General features: G+C 41.2%; 1 protein-coding gene across 1 annotated transcript in view; it reads left to right on the top strand.

The window, feature by feature from the left end:
• The first annotated feature begins 655 nt into the window (after positions 1-655).
• The window catches only part of BEND2 (BEN domain containing 2), a 31,149-nt gene continuing 19,285 nt past the window's right edge, over positions 656-12,519 (top strand). The window contains exons 1-2 of the mRNA XM_067566087.1: positions 656-740; positions 6,954-7,115. Of these exons, the coding sequence (XP_067422188.1) occupies positions 728-740; positions 6,954-7,115 (175 nt within the window). The 5' untranslated portion in view covers positions 656-727. The remainder of the gene's footprint in view (positions 741-6,953; positions 7,116-12,519) is intronic.

Below are 12,519 nucleotides of genomic sequence, written 5' to 3'. Positions count from 1 at the left end.
TGTTTTTGCTGTACACAGACTAACACGGCTACCCCTCCGGAAAATATCCTTTTTATAACCCTGAAGGGTTACCGGTCGCTCAACTCTTAAAAAAAATGCATGGATGTAGACAACATTCAGGACTACAATTCACAGTTTGATGCTGCTGTGCTCATTTTTACAGCCACGACTCTACACCTACCAGTGAAACGCTGTATGTCACACAGGCACAGACAAAGCCCTAGCCTAGGTGAGGGACGGTCACTACACATGGCCTGGCAGCTAAGCCTTGCGCGGGGGTGCTAAGTGCAGGCCAAACTGGAAGGCAGGGATTGGGAGAGTCCTGCCCCTCTCCTGAAGCATGGTGGGTCCTGGCTACTCCGCCAGCCGCCCGGCCTGCAGCCAGCCCGAAGTTCACCCAGGAGACCGTGGGGGGCGGATGGGGAACGAAGGTCAGGGCTGCATGAGCTACTCATGGCGGCAGGTGCATCGCTGCCGCCCCCTCCCCCACCTGCGAGGCTCCGTGCGGGAGGGGGCGGGGCAGCCAGGGCCGCGCCCGCGCGGGACAGGATCCCGTTTGGCGGACGAGCCCCCCGTCCCCACTGCGCAGCCGCGCGGATTCAAAACAGTTTGTTGCTGCTCACGTCGCCCAAGCCGCTTCCGTTTCCAACGCCACATTCCGGCCACACCTGCCCGCGCGGAGCCCGGCTCGCGCCGCCCGCCCGCGAGGGACCCCGTCCGCAGCGCCATGTCCGCGGAGGGTAAGTGCCCAACTGCCCTTCCCCACGCTGCTGCAGCTGCTGCCTGCGTTCGGAGCACAGGCAGCCCGCGCGCAGGAAACGCTCCCCCATCGTTCGCAACGGCCCGACCCAAACGTTCTTTGCAGAGCCGGCCAGGCCACGCCCACAATACCCCCACCCCATTGGCTGGCCTCGGCCGACCTTGCCGTTGCTATTGGTCCGTCCGCCTGCTCGTCTCCGTGTCGTCATTGGCCGACGAGCCACCGCTGCGGAGGGGGCTTCTTTTTGAGACGGGAGAAGGGGGTGTGTGGCGGGCAGTGGCGGCCTCTTGGCTCTTGCACTGGGGGGGGGGCGGCTCCAGCAGCGCTCGCTCTTGTCGGTCGGTCGGTCGGTCGGTCGAGGAGCGGGGCTGGAGACGGGATGTGCAGCCGCCGCCCCCCGAGAATGGGGCTTGAGGGAAGGGGTTAAATGGGACCAGAAGTGCCGCGCCCCCCCCCCCCCCCAGCAGCAGGGAGGTAATGGGGCGGGGAGGTGCAGATGTAGTATCTCCAGAGGGGGTAATTAGAACAGGAGGCGTTGCCCCCTTAGCTTGGTGCGGGAGGGTGGTCAGGCAGGAGATGCTGCCCTTGCCCACCATAGGCTGCCTTAATGCTGGCATTGCTTAGTTTTTGCACCATAACTTTTTTGGCACATAGGTTTGTTTTGTTTTGTTAATGTAGTCCCAGGTGGTTGCAGATCCGACTCTACCCAGTTACCCCCAGCCTGCTCCTTCTGTCCCCCCTGAACATCCTCCCATAACTTTGCCCCTTTGCACCCCCTTGTCCCTCTGCATTCTAGACACGCGGCTTCAGCATAGGGGGCATTGAGCGCCCTGAAGGGACAGTCACCCTGCTCTCAGTTTCTGTGCTCAGTGGCCCCTGGTCAGCTGGGAGAGACAGTCATGGACAGCTTCCCCTTAGGCCCCAAGCTGGAGTATGGCCAGTGCCGATGGACTCTTTGGAGAATTTAGCTGCTGAACTCTTAAGTCCACACGAAGCGTGTGCTGCACAGTATGATTTTTTCAAAGGCTTGTCCATTGGCCAGATTTGTGCAGAGTTTTTTTTCTGGGGCAGCAAAATGCACATTCCTGTCATGAAGTCAGCCCGTTCCAAATTTCAAGACTCCCTTTCAAAGCATGTTGAGGTTACAGCTTCTTAAACAGTTGCAAGAAAGTTGTAACAAGTGCAAAATGACATATTTTTTTCTTTAAGTTCATTTTAAGAAATGGCTTAATTGTTTTTACGGAAATGTTCCCAACAAATTAAGCCAGAGGCAGATGCTCACCATGGAAAACTTCAACTTTGTCTGAAGTTGGCAAAATTTCAAGCAACTAAAAACAAGGTCTTATAATGGGATGAGATAGGAAATTGAAAGTTTCAGTTTATGGAATCAATTTTTCCCATAGCAATTTCCAAAGGGGGTCACCCGCCAGTTCTGAAGCAGCTATGTTGGGAGTCCCTCGTATTTTTCTGTTTTATTTTGAAAAACTCTTTGTAAGTAATCTTCAAATCCCTTATTTTTGTGTGTATTTTGCAGTGTATTTCTTGCAATAGTTCTACTGTGTTCCACTTGCTTTTATCCATTTCACTTTTGTGCACTCTGTTTGAATTGTTTTCCCAACTTTGCTTTTTATTGCTGCAGTTTAGTTGGGGGTGGGGTGTAATGTTTACAAACAAAAAGACATAATTTTCTGTTGGGCAGTGGGAGGCCTACAGCTAAATAACAAACTTCCAGACAAGTCCGGAGCTTTCAAGTAACAATTTTTTAGAAAATGTTGCTCCTATAAGTTATTGGAAGTACACCATGCTGGTAAATGGAGGATCAGAAAATAGGTTCTGAGCCTGTAAGCAATGGAGAAGGCATCTACCTATCTTTCTTAGTCGTGAATAGGGGATGAGTGCCTTCTGCAATAGTAGGTACTACAGGCAGTGAATGATCACCCCATGTCACATGACTGTAAACATGTGACTAGGGCCAGGAAATAAAATCAAATATCTCACCAGCACTCTTGTACATTAGAATCTTAGAATATTGTGCATTTGTCGAATCAATAAATAGCTTGATTGGTATTGTTTGCTTCCAGAGGTTATCATATCCAGCTGTCCTCAGCCAAAAGAACAAGATGGTCTGATTCAAAATCTGAGTATAGGGGAAAATTGAAAGAAAGATTCAGAAAGATCTCCACATGAAAAATTGTATCCTAACAAAGAATTGATGTGAGTGTGTGTATGTGTGAAAGAGAAACCCACCTGCATCAAATAATGGTTTTGCTAATTTTGCTTTTGTGAATGCAGCCACAATTCTGTTTCTCATGAAAATATGCATCTCCAATAATATCAGAGCAAACCATATGTCAAGCAGGTTCTAACACGTTACAGTATATGTAGTTTTTTCAGATTACAGGTATTTTGTATTCCAAAAAAACTATACACATATGCTGTGCACTTTGTAATTCAGACATGTCATCAAAAAGTGAAAGTCAGTGGGAAAATGTTACTTAACCAATGCCCACTGATAATGCAAGCAGAGCAAAGTGCTTTGGGAAGCACTCCTAGTACGTGAAAATGAAATAGGAAAGTGACATAACAGTCAGCAAGCCATCAGCTCAGTGGAAACCAAGTTCCAGAAGAGTTTGTGTTCAAATGTCATTACTGACACTAATCATTTTTGACAGTGGTAATTTTGATCTTGCTATATAGACTATATCTTAAGATATAATTAAAACATCTGATGCATCTTACTTATGCAGTCAGATATAATGTTGGACAGTTTTATCTCTATATAAGTCATCATGAAGCAGTCAGCTGTGCATTTTTAAATGCTTTTAACTTTCATGGAGAGATTCTGATAGTTCTGCACAAAGGTAAACCAGAGTTCCTCAGAAACAGTGCACTGAAAAATGCTGAAGTAACTATAAATAATGATCATAAAATGTTGTTAAATTAAATCAACAAAAACTTGGCACAGAATGTCCTAATCAGTGTGTAGCATTGCTCTGTTTGTAATAATCTTCCTGTGCTTTGAATATACCAGGTCTGAGATGCATTGTATATCCATAGGGTCATACAATGCATAGTATCCTGCTGCTTTACTGAAAATAACTGGCCATCTCCTAAGCAGCATAACCTAGGGTATATATTGATTCTGAGCAAGAAAAGAGTTAAATGACTGAAGCTTTCTTTGGACATAATTTACTCTTTAATACATTTCCAAGCAGAGTTTTGTTAACCTACTGATTCATTGAAATGACTGGATAAATGATTTAAAGAACTAGCACTAAATATATTTACTTTATTACTGTAATACTTAAATTATGATTTAATGATTTTTTTTCCATTTTCATTTTATGGTAAAAGTTATTTTTCCCTTGAAAAGGTGCAACTCAAAACCTGAAGAATATTTGACACTATTTTTCTTAATTATGATTTTTTTGTTTCCATGAGAGATTTCAAATATCCCAGTTAAATTTTTAGATTGTGGCATTAGTTAACATAGTCAATTAATGCTCTAGCCTTTGCTCCCAGGAACCTGGATTAAAATCTTGGTTTGCATCACAAATTAAAAAGGTTTTGGTGGCCCAATTCTAGTTTCCGTGTGGGGCATGTTACATGGCAGTAGTCTGCTGTATGCCTGTCACTACTGAGTGCTATTGATTCCTCGTTTTCATGAGCATCAAAAAGAGCACCGACATTTAGAAGGAGAATTTTGGTTTTGTAGGTACTGCTGTGAGTAAATATTCATCTGAAATGTTCTCTTGTTCTAGTATTTTGAAGGCATGGATATTTTAACTTGAATAAGTGAAACATTTTTCTTTTAGCATATATAACCATGGTACTTAATAGTGGAAGTGATCTATTAAATTATGAGGTTCCTATCTTCTGCTGGTGTAGGACTGTGTGTGTGTGTGTGTGTGTGTCCCAATAGAGGGCATATCCAATATTTAACTGTTACACTTTCCTTTTTTAAACTCTCTAGTATTACATGACAGGGTCTTTTAATCTAGTCTATATCCATATATTACATTTTATACAACAAGCCTAAATTAGAAAGTGGTTCTGATTTTCTGAATCATCTCGTTACTGGTAAGCATTCATGGTTCAAATAACAGATCAGGAGGGTTAATGAAACTTTGAGTTTGTTTTTTATTAAGCATTTCAAAGAATGCCAAAAACTGCAGGAAAAGTAATTCCCTCTAAAATAATAGAAGAGTTCATTCCTTTATCTGTTCTTCCCTTTGAACTAAAACTGCTGTGGTCAGCTAAATGTACACTTAGAAAAAATAGTGAGATTATAGCGACAGACCATACTGAATATTCAAAATATACTTCCTTTTTCTGGAAATACTTGTCATTGTTTTAGATTCCTCACAATTGAATGGTTCTGATATTTCACTGAGTGCTGCATTTTACTGCCACTTTCCAACAAGTTCAAATTGTTGATAACAGAGTTTGGGAGACAGGCAGGGCTGATCTGCAGATGTCTGTAAACTCTTGCAGTTTTGTTTTTTTTTAAATAAGTCAGTTTATTGAAAAATGTATGTCTATTATTTCATATGAAACCATTGTTTAACACAAAATTAAAATAAAAAAATATTTCTTAAAACAATTGAGTTTCCAGCCTCTCTTGTGCATCTGTGTGTTGAGAGATTTTGTTGGCATAAATAGACATGCAAGATAGCAACTTGTTTGTTTTGTAATTATAAAAGTTTTTAAATAAACTGCCGTTTATGGGTATATCAGTTAGATCAGACTTACCTGTTTAAACTGTAGACAGTTTATTTTATATATATAATAATAAACACACACACACACACACACACACACACACACACACACATACACACACACACACACCCACACACACACACACACACACACACACACACACACACACACACACACACACACACACACACACATATATATATATATATATATATATATAAATGGCCCAATTCAGCCAGCCTCTTAAGCAAATTCCTAACTTTAAGCATATCTGTAATCCCATTGATTCCTGTGATATTACTGTGCTTAAGTACCTCTCTGAAAGGACTTTTGAACATGTTGAGTCAATGTGTCATAATGTGATCGTGCCCAAACATTGTTATAACAGGATCTGATCTTGCCTGACTGGGTAGGCCCAAACCATGTTATTGAACCACCTAAACAGCTTTAAAGACCTGATGGGGAAAGGCTCTATATCTCATTTTTGGTCTGCTCCAGAGACTGTGTGGGGGGGAGTAATTAGATGGGAGCAAAGGGGAAAGGCGGCAGATTATTGGGGTGGGATGGTTGGATAGGAACAGAGGCCAGACAGCCTTATTAATTATACAACCCTGATTCATGTCCAGAGCACAGTCCATACTATGCACTGAATCAGATATAGCTCCTGTGGAAAAAGATTGTATCATATACATATGCACCAGGGAGCCAAGTTACAGTTATACAGGCTGCCTGAATTCTGACACTTCCTAACTTTTCAGTGCTTGGCTGTATAGTCTTAATGTTCCTTTAACATATTTACATTGCATGTAATTTTTTTGTGTTTTCTCAAAATAAAGGAAATGCCAGACTTAACTGCATTGCAAACATTTTGAACCCAAAGCACTTTTTGTGGTGATGTCAACTTTTGGCATATTACAGTTAGACTGTAAGCATTTTGGGATAAGGCCTTTGTCTTTCTGTATGTTTGCAAATTCCACAGTGTCTCTCATGTTGGGATCTCACTCCTATTTGGGCTCAAATGCTACCATAATATAACTACTAAGTATGGAATTGTGGACTGATTTACTTTGATAGTATTGAGCCTAGATCTTTGTAATTATATTTTCACAATGAATCTATTTTCAGTGCCACTAAATATTTAAACGAAAGGGGTGAGATTTTCACAAGTGCTCATTGGCCTAACAGTTCCTAGTCTGTAGAAACAGAATTAGGCTGATGCTGAGTACTTTTTGAAAATCTCATCCAAAGTGCTTTATAAGCTTCTCCCTTGTTAACGTCACTTAGAATCACAATGCATGTCTTGGAAGATGACTTAAATCTTAAACACTCAAATATCTTAATTCCAGCTAAGCTATTGAACAGTTCAAATAAGTGGGTAAATAGTAGGTGTGGTAAATGTGCTGCTGCCATCAGAATGGTATATAGAATGGTGTCCAGATTTACTTTTCTTTCTTTCTGTACGTGCTTTTAGATTATGTTTCTGTGAGAGTTGAGGATGATGTTGAAGCTGTGATAATTGAAAATTCTGAAACCGAAGATGCCGAAAATGGACTGTCCACACAAGGCTGTGTGTCAGTGGAACAAAATGCTCAAGTAAACAATGATGATCACTACATGACTCAACTTGCATATGGTAAATACAGTTAATTTCTTCTGAGAGTTAATACCCATGGCCCATCCTTCTGGCAGAGTACTCAGTGATTTTATCTTTAACACTATATTCCACGTTCCTTTTTTTGTTCTGTGTGTGATTCTAAAACCTTAAAAAGCTATTAGTGAATAGTTTTGATAGTACAGTTTAAAACAAGTGTGACCTGTCTGTGCCTAGGGTATCCCACCTGAAAATGCCAAGCTTAGAGCAGGCTGCAAAAGAAGAGCAGATTCCCCCAGAACTGGGGGGTAACACTGAAGTTAGACCAGTCACAAACAATGCTCCTGATTTCCCACACTGGTTATCAAGAAGCTACAACAAGAAATACAGAGCCCCCTTTATTGCATTTCAGTCTCTGTCTCCCAATCAGCAACTAGGTCCAATAAAGAGAGAAGTTATTTAAAACTCTATTCCCTTTCCAAAATAGTCTCCTGATCCCCAAAGGGTCAGTCACATTACCAGATGGATATGAGTTTGGATCTTACCCAAATACCAAGCTGCCAGCCAATCCTTGAGTAACTAAAACTAGAAGAGAGACGTTAAATGGTCAAAGCAATCAGATACATACAAATGACTTCAAAGTCCATATATATCAGATTCTCAGCAGAATTGTGGAGTTTGCAGACTTGTACAGTTCCTCTGGTGTATCCCAGTACCTGGATGGATCTCGGTCCTTTTTCACAGCTTCAGATGCAGAATAGTTGATCCAGAGGGAGGAAGCAAAAATGAAGACAAGATGGAGATGGTGCAGTTGCATTTTATAGTTTCTGCCATGAGGCTTATGCTTTCTTCCTTTGTCCCAAACACAGCCACACAGCACAGGACGTGGAAAAGCCTCCGACTCTCCTGTCCATAGGCATGTTCTTACACGTCCTGGTGACTCATAAGGTGTAGCCCTTGAGTTCTTTCACTGGATTTGTTATGCATTTGAGTTCCCTTGATGGACCATTAAGCAGGGTTGGTGCTGCTGCCATCCTGTCTGGGGGTGTCACCCAGAAACACAGCACACATTTGAAATACAAATATACCATACATATTTAGAACTCACAATACAAAACTAATAAATACATATAAACAATATTATCATATATAGCAAATTATAACGTTTCCACTGGTACCTGACATGGCATATATTGTAAGAATCATTGCAATTTTGTCATATTCGTATTAAATAACATTATAAATGGTTACCCCAATCCAGACAATGTCACAACAAGTAATTTTAGAATCTGTTTCCCTTTAAGAATCTTCTCTGTTAGTGGTGAACTCAGTGGAAAATGAGGTTTAAGAATAGTTTTTCTTACATATACATAGGAATTCATTATTTAAAATAGAACCTTTGGTAAAAAGATTAGGATGTAATTGGGGAAAAAAACAAGACTGGAGAAACCTGGCTGCCCAGTAGAGGTGGCCTTTAGCTAAATTAATTGGGATATAATCAGAATTCTTTTATGCACTATTCTAGCAAAGTGGTCATTTAAGTAACGGTGTTGCCAACTGTAGCTAGCCTTTGATGTTTTTGAACTCTGTTTGGCTGAGGAGAATTGGGTTGTAGTCTTGAGAGACTTTGCTTGCTTACTGTTGGATACAAGATGCCCGTAAAGGTAGTATGTGTGTTTAGGCAGTTAAATTTGTTGAGTGTGTTCAACAAAACATTTTTTTAAATGCAAAATTATCAACTATGTGTGGGAAATGGTTGAAACAAACTATGTATAAAAGGGTTCTAAATACAAGCAACTACAGTGATTGTTGTCAGGATGTCTCTTCAGCGATCCAAGCCAGCCCCCATGTTTCATAACACTGACACTGTTATCTATTGTTTTCTGCTTGACAGTAAAGTTTATTCTGGCTTTTTTTACCTTTCAATTTGAAAACATACTGATATTCCCTCCCTTTCTTTTCCACATCTCTCCTCAGCTCTATTGAAGGGTATTTTGTTTGTTTTTGTTTCAAACATGCCAGATCATCTGTTTGTGAACCAGCAGTCACAGACATATGTCAGCCCAAGTCAGGGAAGATAATTTAACTATTATTTCAGGATCAGCAGAGGGAGCGTGATGAACATTTTGTGACCCCCCCCCCAAAATGGTGGGTGGGTGTTATTTTTAAATAGCAGTGGAATAAGGAATTTTTAAAGACGGCTGTCATAGTAAGAGTTGGCAACTATTATATTAGAGAGTGTTTAGCACTTCCCATTATAATCCTCTGTTCTCAGCTGATAACTGTCATACTGTCTTGAGTGGCTCACAACCGTGAGTGCCAAACTCAGAGCAGACTATCAAAAAGAAGGGCAAAATCCCCAAAATGATTGTATTTTCTATAATTAGATTTCACCAACTTAATAACAAGTATGAACTCCTAAAGCACTGTAACAGTCTTAACATGGAGTCACAGACAGTCCCCTTGGACATTCCAGTCTGTCTTGCCACCCAGGCAAGCTGGGCTATGTGGTAGATGGTCACTTTAGACCAAAAATCACAACAATATTGAGGTTACTCCCAGACCCAGTCACTTACCCAGGTCAGTTGTACCAGATCTCAAACCAAAGATAACAACTGTAGCCAATCATGTAATAAACTAACTACAGATTTATTAACTAAGAAAAATAAGAGTTATTTACAATGTTAAAACAGGAAACACACACACACAAATGAGCTACAGCCTTAGATTTAACAAGGTAACATAAGCTTCTATAATAAGCAACTCTATACATCCTTTAGGGCTGACCAATGGCAAGCAGCATAGGGATTTCTTCCTTATATTTAGGAATCTTTGCCCCTCAGAGTCCAGGCAATATAAAGAGACCCAGTTTCTCCTTGTCAGGCATTTTTATCCCATTCACCCCAGAATCCAAGCTGATGGGATGAGTTTGTGCATAGGCCTCCCCTTCCTGGAGGGAGTGAGGAATGTAGTCAAGAAGGTCTCTGTCCTTTGATGCTACACAATTCCTCGTTATCCTTCATTGGGCCATCTTATGTGCTGGAGGAGCACTTTACCTTCATTAATGCTGCTTTTCTTGTTTGGTGAGTTACACAATTACAGAGGTTTACAGTACAGACCCTCAATATAATTTTATACCATGGGATACAGATAGCATAAGTAGGATTTAATACATGTAGCATCCTACAAACATTCTATAAAGTTTAAACACATTCTATTTTTAACTATGCTAGCCCACAGGTAAGTCAGACAGGTATCCAGCTGTGCATTTGTCAACATTCACTGAGGCCCTGGGCCTTTGGCATGAGCTGGCACTTGGTCTGTCAGCATCACAATAACTTTTCCAGACTTAACCATTGGGTCTGAAATTGTCTATGCTTGTTCTCTGCATTAAACTGATATATTTTAATAAAGTTTCAGCAAAAGTTGTTCAACTATTTTCAAGAATGAAGTTATTTTCTAGGGGTGTGGAGGGGTTCACAGTGCTCTGTTCTTGGTCCCCTTCTATTATTCCTGTGTGCTTTATCTCTGAGAAATCTCATCTAAAAATTCAATTACCATTTCTACACTGATGACTCACAGATTCTCTCTCTCCACTGTCACCTTCTGTCCAAACTAAAGTCTCGGTCTGTCTCTCTCAGCATCTCCTTGAGGATATAGCCATCAGCTCAAATTCAACATGGCTAAAATGGAGTTCTTTCTCCCCAAGTTCTTTCCACCACCTCCTTTCTTGATCATTGCGGACAAGACCACCATCCTACCTGTCATACAGGCCCATAATCTAGCTGTTATCTTCAATATGGACCTTTCTGTAGTCCTCACATCCAGGTGATGTCTAGACATTGCTGATTTTTTTTCTGCATAATATCTTTAAAGTATGGCCTTTGCCATCCCTCCATACAGCTAAAATTCTCATCATTTCACTTGTCAGCTACTGCAGTATGATTCTCTCTGGCTTCAACAAATGCAGTTTTGCCCCTCTGGTATCCATTCAGAATGCAGCTGCAAAAATAATTCTCTTAGTGCATCACTTTGACCATGTCATCCCTATCTTTGCATCCCTCCAGAGTGGCAATGCTACAATCCTTTGGTCATGCTGGGTGTATTGTGGGGGGGAGAGGGGGGTATTTAGTATATTATTTGACATCAGTATGTCAAAAATCATAATAATTCATGTAAAATATGCCATGTCTAGTACTGTTAGAAAGGTTATAATATGCTAAGTAAAATGATAATACTTTTGTTCATGTGTTCTATATGTAATGGAAGTTATGGATATATTTGATATATCTGATATATCTGTATTTCAAATGGTGCTGTATGAGACACACCCTAGACAGGGTGGCGGCAGAACAGTAGCCTATTTAATGGCCCATTAAGACATTCCCAGGTGCAAGGGGCCCAGGGGGAGAAGCCAGGGATATATCTGAAGAGTCATCAGGACTTGCTCATGTGACTCTGAACTCCATTTTGGTTCCTGTGAAATTCCACAAGCAGCATGGCAACCAGAGGATATATAAGGCAAAGCCTGGAATCCATTTGGTTGTCATTCCTGTTCAGCTTTCAGCACCTATCTACCTCTGGATCAAGCCATCTGCAGCTGAAGCTGTGCAACAAAGGACTGAGACCCATCCAATTACTGGATGTGTACCAGAGGGACTATAAAAACCTGCAACTCCACAGTTCTTCTAGAAACCTGATGTACATGGACTTTCAAATCATTTGTTTGTATGTGATTGCTTTAATCCTTTAACATTTCTCTTATGGTTTATTTCTTTCTTTTTGTAATAAACCTTTAGTTTTAGTTACTAAAGGATTGGCTGGCTGGCAGCGTGATATTTTAGGTAAGATCCAAACTTATATTGAACTGGTACTGTGGCTGACCCTTTGAGGTCAGAGGGAACCTTTTTAGTAAAGAGCATAGAGTTTAAATAACTGGTCTCTTTACTGGACCTAGTGGCTGATTGGGAGCCGGAGACTGGAATGCAGTAAAGGGGGCTGTGTGTGTTTGATAACCTGTTGATAACCTGTGTGGAGAATCAAAAGCACGGTTTGTGGCTAGTTGGGAAGTCTGGCTTCAGTGCCACCCACCAGTGCTCGGAGAATCTGCTCCCTTTTTACAGCCTGCCCTGACCTTGGCATTCGCAGGTGGCTACCCTAGGCATGTAAGGGTCACACCTTTATTGTCCATTTATTAAATTTTCAAACAAACATCTTTCTTCTTTTTCCCATGCTGTTGCTCAGGCTTGGGAGGAGCTCCCCATAAACATCCATAAAGCCACTTCGTTGTTGTTCTTCAGATCCTTTCTTAAAACTTTTTTTGCCATGATACCTGCAAAAAGATTGACAATGGTTAGGCTGCTGATGCGCTGAGACAACTGCCTATCATGCTAATGAATATTGTCTCATTGTTTTCTTGTATTCCTCCATCAGTTTGTCTGTATCC

The sequence above is a fragment of the Emydura macquarii genome, unplaced genomic scaffold, assembly GCF_026122565.2.
Source record: "Emydura macquarii macquarii isolate MOO-44397 ecotype Brisbane River unplaced genomic scaffold, CSIRO-AGI_Emac_v2 contig_2734, whole genome shotgun sequence".
Taxonomy (NCBI): domain Eukaryota; kingdom Metazoa; phylum Chordata; order Testudines; family Chelidae; genus Emydura; species Emydura macquarii.
This window is presented reverse-complemented; position numbering and strand designations above follow the sequence as displayed.